Source organism: Ambystoma mexicanum, chromosome 6q (genome assembly GCF_040938575.1).
Source record: "Ambystoma mexicanum isolate Mex_15411 chromosome 6q, UKY_AmexF1_1, whole genome shotgun sequence".
Classification (NCBI taxonomy): Eukaryota; Metazoa; Chordata; class Amphibia; order Caudata; family Ambystomatidae; genus Ambystoma; species Ambystoma mexicanum.
This window is the reverse complement of record NC_090937.1, coordinates 612296896-612317006: the sequence shown is the minus strand read 5'-3', so window position 1 is coordinate 612317006 and position 20111 is coordinate 612296896. Positions and strand designations below refer to the sequence as shown.

At 43.5% G+C, this 20111-nt stretch overlaps 2 protein-coding genes across 3 annotated transcripts in view; both read right to left on the bottom strand.

Moving 5' to 3' along the window:
- Positions 1-20111, bottom strand: part of MFSD8 (major facilitator superfamily domain containing 8) — a 1042879-nt gene that overhangs the window by 467667 nt on the left and 555101 nt on the right. The window lies entirely within an intron of this gene.
- Positions 13085-18392, bottom strand: LOC138516173 (uncharacterized). 2 transcript variants are annotated; one of them, XM_069631101.1, is made up of 3 exons: positions 13659-18392; positions 13482-13556; positions 13085-13394 (listed from the first exon to the last, which is right to left on the bottom strand). In XM_069631101.1, the coding sequence occupies exon 1, from the start codon at positions 16525-16527 to the stop codon at positions 14431-14433; it is 2097 nt and encodes a 698-aa protein (XP_069487202.1). In that variant the 5' UTR covers positions 16528-18392; the 3' UTR covers positions 13085-13394; positions 13482-13556; positions 13659-14430. The 2 variants fall into 2 exon arrangements, with proteins under 2 accessions (XP_069487202.1, XP_069487201.1); XM_069631100.1 differs by having other exon boundaries at positions 13085-13556.

Sequence of the window (20111 nt, the reverse complement as noted above, 5' to 3'; positions counted from 1 at the left end):
GATATTTATCATGAGAACATCTTTGAGCACTGCAAGTCAACGCGTGAACGTGCTACCTGAGAACTTCTGTGACCACTGCAAGTCAGCTCGTCTTCGTGCTACCTGTGAACATCTCCCTGTTCTCCTGCCACTAACTACCCTGCTTGCTGAATCTAACTGTTGGTCAAGGTAAGGGCAGGTCACCTAATAATATCTCCTTGATCTATAAATTTCTATCTATTTCGAACGAACAAACCCAGTAGTGTTATGTTCATTCATCTCATAGCCATTGGCTTGATTTTCATTTGTTCTGTTATCGATATATATATATATATATTTTTTAAAGTTTTATTGGTTTCACACTACAAAAGAAATCAAATACAAAATCATTTTCCAGTAAACACGAAACCTTTAACAGTTTTCCCTTAAAATAGAAAAAAGGAGCCATAATTCCAAGGCCCCACCTCCCTCATTCTTCCACTTAGCCAATCTCATCACTATCACTCCATTCTCATGTTAACAGTCTATTTTCAGCCCAAACAGCTGTATCTATGTTTCAAGGATATCCAGATTAAACCTTCTCTACAGTTTCATCTTTCTTTAGGCCTATCATTGCATTAATAATGTCAACATTGCTAGAGTCAGACGTTTTTAATTACCAATGAGAATCCAGTCCCAATAATCCTCCGGACTTAATGTTCTCCTCCCAAATTCTCCCTTGTATAAGGCTCGCTCAGCTTCTAAACTTTCACAAATCATAGCTATATGATAAAGAGATTCCACTGTTCCTTTTTTTTTACAGAACCGGCAGTTGTTATTCTGAATCCACTTTTGGCAGCGTTTAAATTGGACTTCTTTTGTTAGGATGATGTTCATTCTACAACGCAGGAGAAGATCTCTATAAAGAGCAGATGGGAACTTACATAAGTAACCAGGGGGTTCGTTTAGGCCTGTCTTCTGCGTCCACCATCTAAATGAGTTTGGCAGATCAGACAAGAACAGAACAAATAATAACTAGAGGGGGGGAAGGGGGCAATGTTCAGGATAGGAACGGGAAGACTGCTTCATTCACAGTTGGCGTGTTTTGAAACTACCAGTAAGTCTCAGTGTTTGGGTTTAGGATGGGTTCCTCCGGGGAAGTCTCTGCGGATTTGTGCCTCTGGTCTACACGGTCTTTAGCAACTCGGTTGTAAACAGGAGTCTTTCCACGCACCGGCTATTTGTTATGCCCCTTTCCTTTCAGTCCTGGGTTTCCATCCAACGGAGCGCCGGGGGCCGTCTTGCCATGCCAGGGAATTGCTGTACATAGTCCAGGAAGTGAGCCCAGATACGCTCAAATTTAGATCTGTTGCCGAGTCTGATGGCCACAACTTTTTCGGCTGCTACGATTTCCCAACATTTGGACCACCGCATTTGCGTAGATGGGCCTTATGGGTTTTTCCATAGTCTGGCAATGGAGATTTTGGCGGCTGTTAAGAGGTGAGAGCAGAGGTCCGCCATGCAGCCTGTTAAGGGGAATTGACCATCTCCCGTCGCCCCCAGCAACACGATTCCCGGGTCCCAGGGGATAGTAAGCCCAGTAATTGCTTTGATCTGTTCAAGGATGTTCCTGCAGAATTGGGTGGCTTTCAGGCAAGTCCAAAAGAGGTGGAACAGGGTTCCTCGGTCTGGGCAGCCCCTCCAGCACTGAGCGGGGATAGCTGGGTTGCACTTGTTTAAGATCTCAGGGGTGCGGTACCCCCTATAGCAAACTTAGAACGCCCCTTCTTTGTTTGTCTCACATTTTGAGCTTTTTTGCGCCCGGGTCCAGATATGATTCCATTCCTCCAGTTCGCTCGTTCTTCCAATGTCGTCTTCCCATTTTCGCATTTTTAGCATGTATGGCTCTTTTTTGTTGGGGTCTGTTCTGTCCAGTATTTTGTACAGCGTGGAGATTTTCCCCCTCGGCGGGTTGGCAGTGAGACTGTGTTCTAGTGCTGTCAGTTCTCTGCTGCCATGCTTCTTGACTAGTTCATTCGAGAGCCAGTGCCCCAGTTGCGTGTAGCAGAACCTTTCCGGTTCCGGGATCTTAAATTTGGCTTTGTACTCCTCGAAGTTTAATGGGCGTCCATTCTCAAAGAAGGTTGCCATGGTCTCTAAGCCCCCGTCTCTCCATTTCGCGAAATGATTTGGTGCGATTCCCGGAGAAAAGTCTGGGTTGTCTCAGTCTGGTGTGAGGGGTCCCATTGTACTTCTGCACTTCCATAGGAGGGCTGCCTTTTTCCAGCTAGCAACTGTATTTCTCGTTGAGGGAAGAGGGCCCGGGTCTTGGGTCCCCTTGGGTTCTTTGCTGTGGGGCAGCGTCTCAATCGGGGTCTTGCTCCAATCTTCTTCCATTTGTAGCCACCAGGGGCGGTTAGCAAGAAGTTTCCAAGCGAAGGCTGGGGCTAGCTGGGTCACAAGGCAGTACCTGGCCACATCCGGGACCCCTAGGCCGCCCGTCGCGGCACTCCGGAGCATGATGCATTTCGGGATGCGTGACTTCTTTCCTTCCCAGATAAGGTTCAGTATGTCCCCTTTCAGATTTTGTAGGGCTTTTTTCCGGATCGCCACTGGAAGGGCATGTGCGAAGTATAGCAACCATCGGATTAAATTCTTTTTTATCACCGTGATCCGATCAAACCACGCTGTTTTCTCCAGCGTCCAATGTCGTTTTTTAACTCTTTGTAGAGTGCCGGAAAGTTTGTCTTGTACAGCTTCTCCGTTTTGCTGGGTAACTGGACTCCTATGTAGCTGATGCTCCCCTTTACCCATGGGATCCGGTACTCAGCTTCCAGTGCCGCTTTGAGCTTTTTAGGGAAGTTGATGCCCATCACCACAGATTTGGAAATGTTTATTGTGAACCCTGAGGCTGTTTGGAATTCCTCAAGGGTTTGCCAAAGGGCTCCTATAGATTCTTTCATTTGGGTGAGTGTTAGCAGCATATCATCCACATATAGGGCTACTTTGTAGGATTCCCTCTTGATTGTGAGACCTTGTATCGATGGGTTAAGGCGGACTCTGTCCGCAAATGGCTCCATAGACAAGGCGAAAATGAGTGGGAAAGGGGACAGTCCTGTCTTGTACCTCTGGTTATGTTGATTCTGTCGGATTTGGTCCCATTTAAGCGTAGTCTCATGGAGGGACTTTGGTAATTGGCTAGGACCCATTTTACAAAGTTCGGACCAAAACCAAAATGCAGTAGGGTTTCCTTTATGTATCCCCAGTCGAGCATATCAAATGCCTTATGCGCATCTAGGGAGAGGACTGTCAGCTTCGAGCCCATCCTGTTTGCCGAGTCTATTATGTTGATGGTTCTGCGGATGTTGTCCTGAGTACCCCGCCCCGGAATGAAGCCTGCTTGATCTGGATAGATGATCTCTGGGAGGAGCGGGGCCAGCCTGTTTGCCAATATTTTAGTTAATATTTTAGCATTGTTGTTTAGAAGAGTTATTGGCCTGTATGATGCGCATTGCGTCCGGTCTTTCCCCGGTTTTAGGATCAGCACCGTTAGAGATTCGTTCATGGCCGCCGTAGTGGAGCTGGTAGAGAGAAATGAGTTGTATAGGTTTGCCAGATGGGGTGCCAGCAGGTGAGCAAACTTCTTGTAGAATTTTGAGGTCAGTCCATCTGGTCCGGGAGTGGTGTTTTTCAGGAGGCGGATCGTCTCGCTTACTTCGTCCACTGAGATTAGGCGCTCCAGGTCAGGCATTAGGGGATGTGGTTGCTTCTTTGGGATCGGGCCAGGCATTGTGCGGTGGCCGGGCCCGGAGTCGGGGGTCCTGCCATGATTTCTTTGTGATGCTGAACCATTGTCTCGAGCTTTTCTGGTTCCGTGTGGTGTGGGGTGCCGTTTTTGTCGACCAGGCATTGGATGTAGTTCCTGGTTTGGAGTTTTTTCAACTTATGCACTAGGAGACGGTTAGCTTTGTTGCTGTTGAGGTAGTAGAATTGCTTGGTGTAGGTTAATGCTCTGTCGGCCCGATCTGCTAGATGTATTTCCAGCTCCCTTTTCACTCTTTTTAGGTCTCGGTTTGTTGTTTTCGTGTGGCGCTTTTTGAGCTTGTTTTCCAGTTCTACAACCCTTTCCACCACCTTTCGTTGCTTTAGCAAATTTTGTCGCCTGAGTCTAGCTGTTGTGTCCATTGTCCCCCCTCGAATTACAGGTTTCATGGCATCCCACACAGTTGCTATTGGGGAGTCTGGGGTTGTGTTTTCTGTGAAATAATTCTGAAGCACCTCAGCGAGATCAGAGCTGGCGGCTGCGTCAGACAAGATATGATCCTGCATTTTCCATTGCCGTTGGGCAGGTTCTGGAACTCCGTGCAGAAGCAGATTCATCGTGACCGGCGCGTGATCTGAGATTGCTATGTGCCCAATTTGGATTTCCTCCACATAGGGGGCCATTGTGTTTTCGACGAGCAACAGGTCGATCCGCGAGTACCCTCTATGGACATGGGAGAAGAAAGTATAGTCCCTTTCTCCCTGGTTGCGCAGTCTCCATATGTCAATCGTCTCAGTTTCCCGTAGGAATTCGGCCATGGCCAGGGCTTTGCTAAAGTCTTCCCTTGAAGGTGGTAGGGTCTTGTCGAAGCTCGGGTCTGGGGGAAGATTAAAGTCTCCTCCGATTAGTGAGTGGCCGGCAGAGAAAGCAGTGATGGTCGGGAGGAGGTTGCGAAGAAACTGGTCTTGCTCTTTGTTTGGACTATAGATTGCCACTAGGGTAATTGGCAGTTCAACCAGTAAGCCTTTTAGGAGCAGGAACCTCCCCTCTGGGTCTTTTTTGGTAGTGATCTGAGTTAAGTGCAGATTTTGACTCAGCAGTATTGCAACTCCTCTTTTTTTCTGTGCGGCTGAGGCGAAGTAGCATTTAGGGTAACGTCGTTTTTCGTCCTCTGCTATCAGGTGAGTTTCCTGGAGGTAGACTATGTCGGCTGCTAATTGGTCTAGTCTCTGTTCCACCGATTTCCGCTTTCTTGGGGCGTTGAGAGCCTGTACATTCCACGTCGTGATGGAGAGTGTTTTGTTTAACGAACCCATCCTTTGAGCCCATGATAGTTCAGTTCGTAGTGTTCCTTGGAGGTTACTTGTGTCCAACCTTTCGGCTCCTTTTTCCGTTGAGCCCCCCGACCCCTCCGTGTGGACACCCCATGTGAAAATGAGAGCTGTGGCGAACCCCCGTCAATAGGTCGTCTTCCTCTCCCGCAACCATTCAGTCAGTGGTTTAAGGGCTTTTCTTCTTGTGAGTGTAGCCGCTGCTAAGTCTTGGTAGAGGGATATTGAGGCGTCTCTGAAGCCAATTCGGGCCTAACTTCTGGCTTTGCGCATGATTTCTTCCTTGACTCTATAGAAGTGGACTCTCGCTAGGACATCTGGTGGGGAGGTTGCATTCTGTTTGACTCTAACCCTGTGGACTCTGTCAAGTTCTAGGGGGGCTTCATCTGGGAGCGTTAGAATGAAGCGGAATAAGTCGTTGACATAGGTATTTAGTTCTTCCTTGGTGACAGAACACGGGATTCCTCTAAGGCGGATGTTGTTGCGCCTAGACCTATTTTCCGCTTCTTCCTGCTTGTTTTCGAGGGCCTCAAATCTGGTCTCCAGCGCAGTGAGCCTGTCAACCCCCTCCCCAATCTCGAAGTTTTGCTCATAGAGTAGTTTCGATTTCTTCTGTTCTGGTTTCGATTTCGCCCACTCTCTTGTCTAGGGACGAAATTTCGCTTTTTAGTTCTTCTGTGCCATTTTGGTATTCTTGGTTATGGCTGAGAGGAGCTCTTGGACGTCTGCTTTTGTAACTGCTTGGGTCGGCAAATCGGAATTGGGTTCAGGGGGTGCGTTGGGATTTGCATTGTCATTGCGCTCCCCTTTCTTAGACTTCTCCCCCATGGTGGTAGACAGCAGGGTAGATATATCGGTCTGTTTGGAAGGATAGGGTTCCTGGACATTGTTCATTGTTATTGTAGCGAAGAACTGATTCAGCCCTTCACGCCTAATGGGCAGCTTTGGATAACAGGAGACGCTCTTTTAGCTCAGACTACAAATTCACACCCTGGAGGCTTCCCGGGTTGTTGTGTGCTGTTTGGCGACACTGCCGTGCAGCGCTGAAGCATGGCCATCCTCAGTGCTCTACTAATGTGCTGGTGCCTCAGGGGGGGGAATCCTTTGCTGGAGAGGAAGACCTCCGGCCCCCACCCGGGGAGTGAGAGGGCCGCAATCGGCACCCAGCTGTGCCCTCTCCTGCAGGAAGCTGGATGGAGTTGTTGGGGCGAGATGCACTGGGATCCCTGGGACCGCAGCCAGCAGGCCAGGACTGGGAGCACCGGCCCGACTTTGGTCCCCCCTGGATGGAGCTGAGAGGGAGAGACGCGGTTGCCTTTCCTGGATCTGGGTGGGCAGTTAATACATTTCGGACTGCAGTGCTGAGGTGATCCGGGGCGGGCCGGACCCTCCTTGCTTTCCCCGGAGAGCCGGGGCCGTGGAGTCGGCAAGTGGGGCTACGAGAGGTCCCGGGTGGTGTGGCAGGTGCCGCCCTCCCTTCATCCGGGAGCGGGTGCCGTAATCTGGATACAGGGCCACTGGAAGGCCGCCTCCTCCTCCCACATCGGACGCTTGCTGAAGATGAACCGCAGCGTCGAGACGTGCCAAGTCCCCGGAGCTGATCGGGACGCCGATTGCACTGAGCTGACGGCGGAAGCCGGCAGGGAGCTGTCAGCTCAGAGATGTAGGCGGTAGCAGGCTAGTTAGTTGGAGGGATCGGCAGGAGCCTCCGCTGCGTACTTTTGTGGTGGGGCCCCTCTCGCTGCAGTTGGACGCGTTCGGTCTTGATTGCCTGGCGTTATATTAGCCGGAGCGGCTTGGTCCGCTGGGTCTCGGTGGGAATCGAGTCGTGCTACGTCCGTGCCCAATCACACCGGCTGCCGCCCATGGGTGAGCGCACCCCCGGGGGTTGCTCATGGATTTGTCCCGTGTCGAGTCGGGGAATTCATCGCCGCCGGCCTCTGGGTTAACTCCTGTCCCCCCTGCCAGGGCTGATCGGAAAGAGGGGGTCAGATTAAGCACTGCTGCCATCTGCCATCTTTGGACCCTTCCGATGCGCCAAGCCGCCTCGTTAGAAAGCCCGGCCAGAACTCTGTCTCCCCTGGGCTAGGAGCATCGAGATTGTACCATGAGCTGCCACAGCCTTCCGGCTCCTCGGGGTGCCGAATTTTCACGCCGGGGATTTGGCTTTACTGGGTCATTTTGGATAGAGACACCGTCTCGGCCGGGAGCTCTCACCGGGCCAAACCGTCCACCATGGCGCCAAGCCACGCCCCCAGAAGGCTCTTTTATAATGCATCTCCTGAAAAATGAAATTTCCCTCCACAGAACAATGGATGACATAGATTGTAATTGCAATTCTCTGTGAATTTTTACTGTAGATAGACAGTTCGGCAGTCTTAAAATCCTTCGCCAGAACTTTCCTTCCATTTGTACCCATATGTTTTTATTTATTTTCAGTAGAGTTTCTGCCCCATAGGTCAGGACTTGTGTGACCTTTTGTCAATAGAACCTGAAAAGGCACCATAACGTCTGTGAATGGCAATTCCCTGATTTGTGAGAGCTTCTAATTTGGATTTTAGCCAGACTACATGTGTGCTTTCATTAGTATTTCTGTAATTTTCACACCCAAGTATGTAATCACATCAACCACTTGCAAACATATGTTATCGACCTTCCATGAGAAGTTTGATGTTTTCAATTTTTTGGCTGCTGACATTATTAGAATTTGTGATTTCCCCACATTCAGTTTCATACCATTCATGTTAAGTTAGTCATTAAAAGCAACTATTCTCCTCTGTAACCCGATCTCAGTCAGGTCAAGAAAAACTATATTGTCCGCGTATAATAACCACGCTACTTCCTTTCCATTCATTTTTGGTGGAAAAGCACAGATGATGTTGTGAGATGTTCAGATCAGATATGTATATACAGAAGAGAATCAGGGCCAGAGCACATCCCTGTTTTAAACCTTTAAATGTCCATATTTTTCTAGAGAGTCGACCACCTGGACCTAATCTGACTAGAATGGATGTCTCAGAGTATAAAGCTTGGACTGCTTCAAAGACATCCACTAGGCAATCCCATGCTTTCATTTTATCCCCCAATCGAGTTCTATCCACTCCATCGAAAGCTTGGTGGAGGTCTAAAAAGCCCATGGAGATTGTGGTGTTATTTGTTAAAGCTCTCTGTTTCAGCTGGTTCAAAATAAAGAGGTTCAGCTGGGTTCCAACCCCCTTTAGGAAGCTAGTTTGTCTAGGATCCAAAATTCCCCTTAAGTGCACCCACTTGTTCAGATCTTTAAGTACAAGTGAGGCAAAAAGCTTTCCTAGTGAGTCCAGGAGGGCGATAGGACGGTAGTTCTTCGGATCCGTCCTATCGGCCTTCCTAAAGATAGGAACCACCCAGACTTCGCTCCAGGATTCAAGGATTTTACGATTTCGCATGATCTGCTTAAATAGTGATAAGGCAAAACTGGTCCATGCCTCCGGATTACTTTTCATTCCACTATTGGCAACCCCATCCGGCCCAGCCGCCCTCGATGAGCTGAGACTCTTGATCATTAGCACCAAATCTTCTTTATCAAATTCAAATCGCCACCCCTGCGTCACTCTATCCTCCACTAATTATGACTTTATAGCCGGGGCCGTAAACAGCATATTATAATAGTTTACCCAATTTTCTTCAGATACTCCCCCCCAAGAGGAAATGATTTCTACTGCCCCCACTGCTGTTAATTTATTCCCAGACTACGGGAATTGTTGCTGCAGATTGCTTGCAGCATTGTTTCTGCATCTTGTTGTTTAAATCTCTGTCTATGGATCTTGATCCAGTTTTTATAGGATTGGCAACATTTCTTAAGAAGACATTTTTTTTCAGAGGAGGTACTCCTCTTTATTTTTCTCCTTTCAGCTCGATAAATCTGGTGCCGTTTAACCAGTTCTACGTCATATGTATGTGCCTGGGCTAGCTCAGATTTCCCTTTAGTGCCATTTTTTAAAGTAAATCCCGTTAAAATCCATGCATATTCAACTAGTTTAACATCAGCTGCCATTTCACGTTCTAAACATTCTGCCACAAGCGGAGTAACCGCCGAAGGAATCTTTAATCTGTTTAAGCCTTCATTTATTTCAATGGTCGGCATAAAAATTGGCTTGACCCCTATTCTAGGTATCTGGATAGTAACAGATAGAAGGTCATGGTCGCTCTGTCGAGTAGGGATCACCTCAAAATTAGATATCAGTTGGCCCAAGAAGGCGGAGGCAAAGCAAAAATCTAGGCAAGCAGCCTGAAGCACATTTATCCAAGTATTTCTCCCCAGCTTGTCTCCTGTATAAGAGCCATTCACCAGCTCCATACCATGCAAAGAAATCTCATTCATCCATTTCCTAGCCAGTCTCTGTAGTTTGTTCTGGCAAAACAGGATCCCCTCCCTTGACAGAAGGCGGAAATTGAAGTCACCACAGATTAAGATCTCACACCTTCCGCCCTCTATCAAAATGAGGTCCGTTCTCCTCACAATCATTTCCATCCAACTTTCAACCAGAGGGCCCTTCATTCCTCTATATACATTGATCAGTAAGAGCCTTGCTATATCATATTTGAGGGTTAATTCCAGTTCCGGGATCTGTGTATAGGCATTGGGGGTGAAATGGGAGATTACTTTAATACCACCATCAGTCTTTATTAAAGTTAGTAGACCAGAGTAAGGTCTCCCTAACACTCCCTTCAATGCCCGATTCCAATAAACCTCGTATCCATCACAGGCCGGTTTTACCCTTAGCCAAGTCTCTTGAAGGCAGATGATATTATATTAGTTATCGATATATATCAATTGTCATCAGTGTCAATTGGGATCGAATTGCATCCTTCGCAGACCGTGTCTATAAGCATGTTTCCTTTTGATGCACGATAGTACATTCAAGGGACGAGTAATGTTTGTTATGTTTCTCGTCACATCAATGAATTGTTTATGTAAGTTACCCTATAATACAGCCGGCCACGCTACACTGGTTGTGCTTCGATGACCAAAACATAGCTTGCATAGAAAAAATGTATGGTATAATTCCTTCTTTCTCACGCTTTTATGCAAAGTAAATTTCTAATAATGTTGACCTTTTTTTTGCAGAATTTCCAACAATGCCTGCATGTACGGTTTTCGGTTGCCTTTCTAAGACCCATAACAAATCTGATGGCACTACAATGCATGTATTCCCGAGGAATATAGATCGAATAAGAGAATGGGTCAGATATTGCGGATTTCAGCCAGCAGAGCTTGAAAGTAGAGCCCATGAAGTCTTGGAGGACTCGAGGGGTGATAGATTCTGCATCTGCAGCCTGCACTTTACCCCGCATATGTACGACCAATCCAAGTACACAAAGAAGAATCGACTCAGAACGACTCATAAATTGCTCCCAAATGCAATTCCCACTCTATTCATGTACAGGCCGCCTCAGGTGAGTCACGGTTCCGGATATAGCTGTAGCCCTTGGGGTAGTGAACAGGCAACTAAATGGTGTAAATGGTGTAAATGTCCCTTATAATACTTTTCATATTTACAAGATTTTATTGCTTTATAACTAAACCCCATTTTGCTAAACATCTGTCCTTGGTTTTAGGAACATCATAGAAAACGATTTATGGGCACAGATAACTATGCTATAGTGCCCTTTAAACACATAATATTTTCGTAATCTGTCTCTTTACATGCCAATTTTTAAGATTAGCATTTCTAAATCAAATAAAATGTTCCCTTTACAACTCCATGACTATGCACTGAATATGAAGGAGCAAGATTCTGCATCATTGTCTTGCCTGGAGTCAACAACAACTCGAGCGTGTATCAGGTAGTCTTATTTACCTATTCAGTTCCGGAATTGTTTTATGCATGAATTTTGAGATAATATGATCATATTTACATATCGTGTCGTTCGTTTACACAATGTTTCATTCATGGTTTTTTATTGATGTATCATTGTCTGCGTCACATTGTGGTTGTTCAATTTCAATTTTTTCATCATTACTAAAACAAGTACTGTGTTATAGGGAGATGCTGAAGCTTCGACTACAATTACATCAACCCTCATAGTTAGTCCTGAGCCAGAGGTATGCGTACTGACAGTTCCCTTGAAGTAGGTCCTAGATCTGATACTATACAGACAATGACAATATTAGAAACAAGCAGTTTTTGCAAATTGCTTGAGTGCAACATTTCAATCAGTGTGCTTCGCACAGTCATCTTTGATCGAGTAAACTAGCCATCAATCAGGTGAAATTCGAAATGTATATTTTGACTAAATGACGTACACAGTGTCTGAGTGTATCTGTGTAAGCCATGTGTGCGATGGAATAATTTGATTTCTAATACGAATGACTTAAAAATGGATACTCTTTTCTAGGGATGTATACAAGATCGGGATATAGAAGAAGAGGCACGTGGATCCGAGTCGGTGGATGTGATAGGGAATCAGTAGCGGCCGCCCTAACAAGGGATGAAGATACGGAAGTGAACAGCCTGGAGGGGTATAAGCCAGTCATCACACAGGACAAAATAATGTTAAATATGAGGGAAATGAGCAAACAAATAGAGACATGGACTACATATACCAGAATGCCTCAACAAAGACCTCATCGGTATAAAAGCCAGAAAAGGGGAAAATAAATCAGGCAAAGGAGATGAAAAACCACATTTCCCTATTCAGGTGGACTTCCACAGTCAGAGTTTAACACTAAAACTCACTCCACGAGAATTAAGCAGGGAGGAGAATTAGCATCATGTGTGATAACACTGGGGATGGGAACACCCAACGTTAATTACCAGGGAGGAGGGGCATGCACGTTAAAAGGCTCACAAAACGACTCCAGCTCTCTCTCGGTTTTTAGGAATGGAAGGAGGCTGACGGCGGAGGCACGGAGTGGAACGAGGCCAGTCTCCAGTACCGGTGGGTTTACTAGTGAGAAAAGGAACACCCTCCGGTGGGCTCCTTATCTGCCCTGCAGGCAAGCCCGTCTGCGGAAGGAAGGAAAGTGCCAGATGGAAAAGGAGCTGGAAAGGAGGTGAAAAGAGGCTTCAGGAAGTTTTGTTTATTGGGTGATTCGACCCGAGTCAGCAGAGCAGTAAACAATTGTGTGTTTTGACGGGGGTGCAGAGGAAAAACGCCCTAATCATTATGAACTGCATTATTCTCAAGAGACAGCTGTAATCTTTGTTTTCACCTTAAAGAACGACATTTTATTTCAAAGTACAGCTGATATCCTTATGAACTGCATTTCTCTCAAAAGACAGCTGAACCCTTTGGTTTCACCTTAAAGAACAGCATTTTATCAGCAGAGTACGGCAGCCAACCTTACGAACTGCATTTATTTCAAGGGGCAGCTGTACCCATGGTTTTCAACCTATGATCGGCGTTTTGTTTGAAGTGCTGCTGTAATTCTGGGTTCACTCATTGTAGTCTGCCTTTCAGTGAAGGAGGGGCCCAGAATCCTTGTTTTTGCCTTTCGAACTGTATTAAAGTGCCTTGAAGTTAACCTAGCGAGCCTCGGTGAGCTGTACAATAAACCTCATTTGTTACCCTACCTTATAGTCTCTGGCTCACTATTTAACAGTGGACCAGCTTGCTGTTGTTGACGTTACAGTAAAGAAGAAGGTTTCAAGGAAAAGCAAGAAACATAAATTAATTTACAAACAATTTCATTTTTAAACATTGTTTTGTGCTTGTGCCTTCATAACATGCTTTTTTTTTAATGTAAATTGGCCAATACTGTATGTTGGATTTACATTGAATATTTGTGTTGCCTAGCGCACACCTAGGTTTAAGGTTTTTTTACAGGATTTGTTGAAAATTTACGGGGTGCCGGGGAGAATAACAACCTTGACACTGGGTTGTTTTAACCTATGTAAATCCAACAGATTGTCCACAAGATTGTGGAACTCTCCCGTCCCCTGCACACCCTTTATACTGTAGAAACAGTCAATATTTCTATACAATGGTAATATTCAGTTTCTTTCAGAAAAAAGAAGAAATTAATGAGAGAAGCTAATTCATGACACTATTATAATAAAACAGAATGATGGGGACCATCGGTTTTAATTGAATTTTAAATTAATTGTTATAGATATGAATTTCAATTCATTCATCATCCAGTCTTTGTAAACATAATAACATAAATGTGTTCATTTTGAGGTTACATTCAATATTATAATACAAGGGCATACAAGGTACTCATCACACTTTCTATACAATAGGCTTTTCACATGGTATATCCACAGAAAGTAATGATGAATATTTTCTCGACGCGTTTCGGGGTGTCCCCTTCTTCAGGAATTGATAGCCCTCTTCATTGCCGTTAATCTTTGTTTCGTCTATAATGTATGATACAATGATCAAATTTTAGATTCTCACTGATAACTGTCATTTAACTCTTGGGAGAAATTTTTAATAATAATCACCTGGATGTTCAATGTGGAATATCCTAACTGGATTTATTATCAATAGCAATATCAGCCCAATAATGGTTATTCAACCTGTAGATGTGATAAAAAGACAATAGGGAAAGCTCAATTAAAAACGGGATCTTAATTCATGAAGGAAAATCTAGTCATGTAATATCTAAGAAAAAATATTACCTTTCAGTATTTCTGTAAAAAGCTACTACATCCATGGAATGGGTCGCTGTGGTATGTAGAGAGTCCTCAGGTACGGAGGTAGTGCAGTAATGGGCGATTCCTCCACTCGTGTCTGTAAAAACACGTATATATACTATATTAGATACACGAAAACAATGGGGTGGGATCATTCTGTGGAGAGTATTCTGTGAAGGCCTCTAGGCTCATGATATGCAATTGGGGAGCTGTTTACAAAGGATTCTCTTACCTCCTTCCTGAGAAGATGGCCGGTGCTGTAGCTCGAACCGTTCTACACGGTTTTCGCTAAAGATGGCCACTATTTACATTATGACGTCATCACGTCGAAGCGTGACGACGTCACTATGTTTAGAACGTCAGCGTGTGACGGGAAAACAGACGTCATACGGACATATTTTAGAAAACAATGTGTAATTAACCAATAGTATATAGGTGTATATCTATACTGGTGCAGGGAGTTTGAGTCAAATGAAATAAAGGTGAAAAGAGTCGAAAGATAAATGTGAGGAGTGTCTCATGTAACTTCTGGGAAATCTATTGTTTACCACGGACAAAAGTTAATCGAATATTGGACATCCGTGTGTTTACTATTTCAAGAGAAGCATGCTCACATTCTATGGTCTGTAACTTAATACATCCTATGTCAGTAAAAAATCATCCTAAGTGAACTGAACAAATTCAAAAATGTATTTAACAGCAATTGATATTGTATCCACACTGGGTTTCTGATTGGGTCAGGGGAAACAGTATTTAGTTACAAAAATGAGGCTAAACTGTAATCTTCGTTCATCCCATTGGGAGCTAGACTGTTTAGTCTCTCTATCCAGAAGATTTCCCTCTGGTTCATACGTCTGGCATGATTGCCACCTCTTGGGGCTCTGTTCACAATTTCCAAAATCACAACCTTTAGTTGAGAAATATTATGTTTCTTTATGGAAAAATGTCTTGCTACAGGTGAGTTAACACTGTTGGTACGTATGTTACTTTTGTGTTCATTCCAGCGCTCCTTGGCTTTCCTTTGTGTCTGTCCAACATAGTAAATGCCGCATGGGCAGCTTAAACCATAAATGATTGATTTCGTGTCACAAGTGGCAAAATCCTTTAGTGGGATTTTTTGGCCATTTGATGGGTGTCTTACATAGCTTCCCTTCATTATGTTGTTACAATTGCCACAACTGAGACAGGCAAACGTACCTATTTTCCTCTTGGTGAGGGTTCTTTGATTGTCCACTCTCGGTCTTTCTGCTTTAACTAGGCTATCCCTGAAGTTCCGACCCCTCTTGTAGGCGATTATGGGTGGTTCAGGAAATAGTCTCTTTAGTTGTGGATCCAATTTGATTATACCCCAGTTCTTCTTGATCATCCTTGTTATGTGATGACTCTGTGCTGAATATCTTAAAGCGTAGAGAAATGGGATCTCCTTAGATCTATTTCTTGATATACGGAGGTCTTTCCTCTCCAATGTGAGTGTTTTTTCTTCTGCTTTCTTGATGATAGACTCTGGATAGCCTCTTTCCTTGTATCTTTGTGTCATCAATAGGTTTTCATTCCTCAGGGTGTCAGTTGTTGAGATAATTCTCTTTAGTCTAAGGAATTGACTGTAGGGCAAATTATTCTTTAAATGCGTCGGATGATGGCTCCTGAAGTGTAACGTGTTGTTAACATCGGTGGGTTTGTGATAAATATTGGTGATTATCCCATCTTCCCCAATCTCTAGTTCAACGTCCAAAAAATGTAGTTTAGGGGTTCCAATTTCCATCGTGAATTTGATTCTGTCGTGGCCTGAATTGATGTATTTTAGGAATTCCTCTAGTTCGTGATGTTGTCCTCTCCAAATGACGAAAACATCGTCAATGTATCTTTTCCAGGTGATGATTTTTTTGCTAAATTTTGTTGGTATCAAAATCCATTTCATCTCCAAATGGTACATGAATAGATTAGCATAGGCTGGGGCCATTGCTGACCCCATTGAAGTTCCTGATGCTTGTAAATAGTACTGCGTCCTGTATCTGAAATAGTTGTTAATGAGTATAATTTTGCTTAATTTCATTAGGAAGGTTTTGTTTGCTTCACATTCATTTCTTAGTAGACACCATTCGAGTGCTTCCAAACCGTCTTGATGTGGGATGCATGTATATAGACTCTGTACATCAAACGAAACCAGTAGATCATTTCTGTTAATATCTGTTAAGGTGTCTAGGTGATTGAGAAAATCTGTGGTATCTTTAAGATATGTTGTGGTTGTTTGGACTATGGGTTGTAATGCCTTGTCCACATAAACTGCTAGTGGGTTGAAGATACTATCAGTTCCCGCAACAATCGGTCTGAGAGGGGGTTTTGTCAAGTTCTTATGTATTTTTGGCAGTCCATAGAAGATTGGAGTAATAGGATGTTCATTAATCAAAAACAATTTAGTCTTGTTGGAAATCCATCCTTGGTCCTCAGCTTCCTCAAGCGTAGTTTCAATAATGCTTGATATTTCTCTGACCGGATCTTGTTCAATTTTTATGTACGTGTTCTCATCTGTTAGGAGCTCTAAAATCTTCTCCTCATAGTATGTAGTGTCCATAATAACTATGGCCCCTCCTTTGTCTGCCGGTTTTAGGGTCAGGCTTCTGTCATCCGCAAGGTTCTTGATGATTTCATTCTGCCTTCTCCTGGTATTGTAGTTCCTTGTTCTGGTGAAATTAACCCTTTTGAGATCTTTTATCATCTGTTCTTCAAACATTCTGATGGTTATGTTATTGACTTGAGGGTCGAAATGACTCTTGGGTTTCATTTCTAAGTATTGATGTGGCTCTTGTGTAGTGTTGATTCCCATTTGTGAATCAAAAAAGACTTTGAGTCTCATTTTCCGTGCCAGTCTGTGAAGATTGATTTTTTCTTCCAGCAAATTGGAATTCTGGGTTGGTATAAATGTTAAACCTAGGTTCAATGTGTCCGTTTGGTCTTTGGATAGTGGTTTTGATGAAATATTAACAACTAGTTGTTTGGTTTGTTCCGCGATCTTAGATTTCTTATTGCCTCTTCGCGTAGTCTTTTGTCTAAAAAAACCGAGGGAGTGGTTTGTGCGTTAGAGGTAGTCGCTTCTTGTGATGTATGTATAATCGGTCCACTTTCCGCGTTCTCCCTATTGATAACTTCGTCCCCACTTGTAGGTATTTCGCTACTGGATCCACTTGGTTCTTGTCCCGGTATTGGTGTTTTGTGGTTTTGTGGTCTTCTACCTGGTGCGGTTTTGTTTTGTGCGTAGTATTCTTGCCAGGAGTATACTATATCCTGAAGATAATCCAACGTATCTCTTCTGAATTTTCGGACTTTGCGTTGTTCTATGTCCTTTTTGTAGTTGTCCAATGTTCTGTTCACTTCCTCTATGATGGTTGTTAATTCCTCTTTGTTTTTAAATTTCGACAGTTGTTCTGTCAGGTCTTCGATTTCACTGTCGAGTTTGCTGACAGATTTTGCTAATTCCTCGATTGTCAATAATATAAGATCCAAAGAGCATTTATTTAAGATCTGCTCCCATTTCTTCACAAAATCTGGGTTGTCCTTGCACAGTGTGGGTCTTAAATATACCCTTAGTCCTCTTGGGATTCTTTGTGCTCGGTAGTATTGTGCTAATGTAGTAGCGTGTAGTTTTTGCGATATCTCCCTTCTGATGACCCTCTCCAATTGTGTAATAAGTTTCTCTGGACTAGTCGTTGTTGGTGTGGTTGTTTCGATTTCCTTCAAAAGCCCTAAAATTCGTGTGGCTTCCTCTTCGTTAAATGCCAAAGTTGTGGCGTGTTTTTCTGTAATTGCATTGATCTTTGAAAAAGACATCCCTTAGGGAGGCGGAGGTGATTGTTAGTATTTCTATTGGGTGCTGCTATGGCTGTTGTGTCACTCCCTAAGCATTTTTAGGGGGGCAGAGAGCAAGAATCCAATATTTGTGTTGCCTAGCGCACACCTAGGTTTAAGGTTTTTTTACAGGATTTGTTGAAAATTTACGGGGTGCCGGGGAGAATAACAACCTTGACACTGGGTTGTTTTAACCTATGTAAATCCAACAGATTGTCCACAAGATTGTGGAACTCTCCCGTCCCCTGCACACCCTTTATACTGTAGAAACAGTCAATATTTCTATACAATGGTAATATTCAGTTTCTTTCAGAAAAAAGAAGAAATTAATGAGAGAAGCTAATTCATGACACTATTATAATAAAACAGAATGATGGGGACCATCGGTTTTAATTGAATTTTAAATTAATTGTTATAGATATGAATTTCAATTCATTCATCATCCAGTCTTTGTAAACATAATAACATAAATGTGTTCATTTTGAGGTTACATTCAATATTATAATACAAGGGCATACAAGGTACTCATCACACTTTCTATACAATAGGCTTTTCACATGGTATATCCACAGAAAGTAATGATGAATATTTTCTCGACGCGTTTCGGGGTGTCCCCTTCTTCAGGAATTGATAGCCCTCTTCATTGCCGTTAATCTTTGTTTCGTCTATAATGTATGATACAATGATCAAATTTTAGATTCTCACTGATAACTGTCATTTAACTCTTGGGAGAAATTTTTAATAATAATCACCTGGATGTTCAATGTGGAATATCCTAACTGGATTTATTATCAATAGCAATATCAGCCCAATAATGGTTATTCAACCTGTAGATGTGATAAAAAGACAATAGGGAAAGCTCAATTAAAAACGGGATCTTAATTCATGAAGGAAAATCTAGTCATGTAATATCTAAGAAAAAATATTACCTTTCAGTATTTCTGTAAAAAGCTACTACATCCATGGAATGGGTCGCTGTGGTATGTAGAGAGTCCTCAGGTACGGAGGTAGTGCAGTAATGGGCGATTCCTCCACTCGTGTCTGTAAAAACACGTATATATACTATATTAGATACACGAAAACAATGGGGTGGGATCATTCTGTGGAGAGTATTCTGTGAAGGCCTCTAGGCTCATGATATGCAATTGGGGAGCTGTTTACAAAGGATTCTCTTACCTCCTTCCTGAGAAGATGGCCGGTGCTGTAGCTCGAACCGTTCTACACGGTTTTCGCTAAAGATGGCCACTATTTACATTATGACGTCATCACGTCGAAGCGTGACGACGTCACTATGTTTAGAACGTCAGCGTGTGACGGGAAAACAGACGTCATACGGACATATTTTAGAAAACAATGTGTAATTAACCAATAGTATATAGGTGTATATCTATACTGGTGCAGGGAGTTTGAGTCAAATGAAATAAAGGTGAAAAGAGTCGAAAGATAAATGTGAGGAGTGTCTCATGTAACTTCTGGGAAATCTATTGTTTACCACGGACAAAAGTTAATCGAATATTGGACATCCGTGTGTTTACTATTTCAAGAGAAGCATGCTCACATTCTATGGTCTGTAACTTAATACATCCTATGTCAGTAAAAAATCATCCTAAGTGAACTGAACAAATTCAAAAATGTATTTAACAGCAATTGATATTGTATCCACACTGGGTTTCTGATTGGGTCAGGGGAAACAGTATTTAGTTACAAAAATGAGGCTAAACTGTAATCTTCGTTCATCCCATTGGGAGCTAGACTGTTTAGTCTCTCTATCCAGAAGATTTCCCTCTGGTTCATACGTCTGGCATGATTGCCACCTCTTGGGGCTCTGTTCACAATTTCCAAAATCACAACCTTTAGTTGAGAAATATTATGTTTCTTTATGGAAAAATGTCTTGCTACAGGTGAGTTAACACTGTTGGTACGTATGTTACTTTTGTGTTCATTCCAGCGCTCCTTGGCTTTCCTTTGTGTCTGTCCAACATAGTAAATGCCGCATGGGCAGCTTAAACCATAAATGATTGATTTCGTGTCACAAGTGGCAAAATCCTTTAGTGGGATTTTTTGGCCATTTGATGGGTGTCTTACATAGCTTCCCTTCATTATGTTGTTACAATTGCCACAACTGAGACAGGCAAACGTACCTATTTTCCTCTTGGTGAGGGTTCTTTGATTGTCCACTCTCGGTCTTTCTGCTTTAACTAGGCTATCCCTGAAGTTCCGACCCCTCTTGTAGGCGATTATGGGTGGTTCAGGAAATAGTCTCTTTAGTTGTGGATCCAATTTGATTATACCCCAGTTCTTCTTGATCATCCTTGTTATGTGATGACTCTGTGCTGAATATCTTAAAGCGTAGAGAAATGGGATCTCCTTAGATCTATTTCTTGATATACGGAGGTCTTTCCTCTCCAATGTGAGTGTTTTTTCTTCTGCTTTCTTGATGATAGACTCTGGATAGCCTCTTTCCTTGTATCTTTGTGTCATCAATAGGTTTTCATTCCTCAGGGTGTCAGTTGTTGAGATAATTCTCTTTAGTCTAAGGAATTGACTGTAGGGCAAATTATTCTTTAAATGCGTCGGATGATGGCTCCTGAAGTG

Bases quoted from the DNA above. Each gene is read 5' to 3' on its own strand.
- LOC138516173 (XM_069631100.1), bottom strand. From the start codon at position 16,527: ATGAGACTCAAAGTCTTTTTTGATTCACAAATGGGAATCAACACTACA.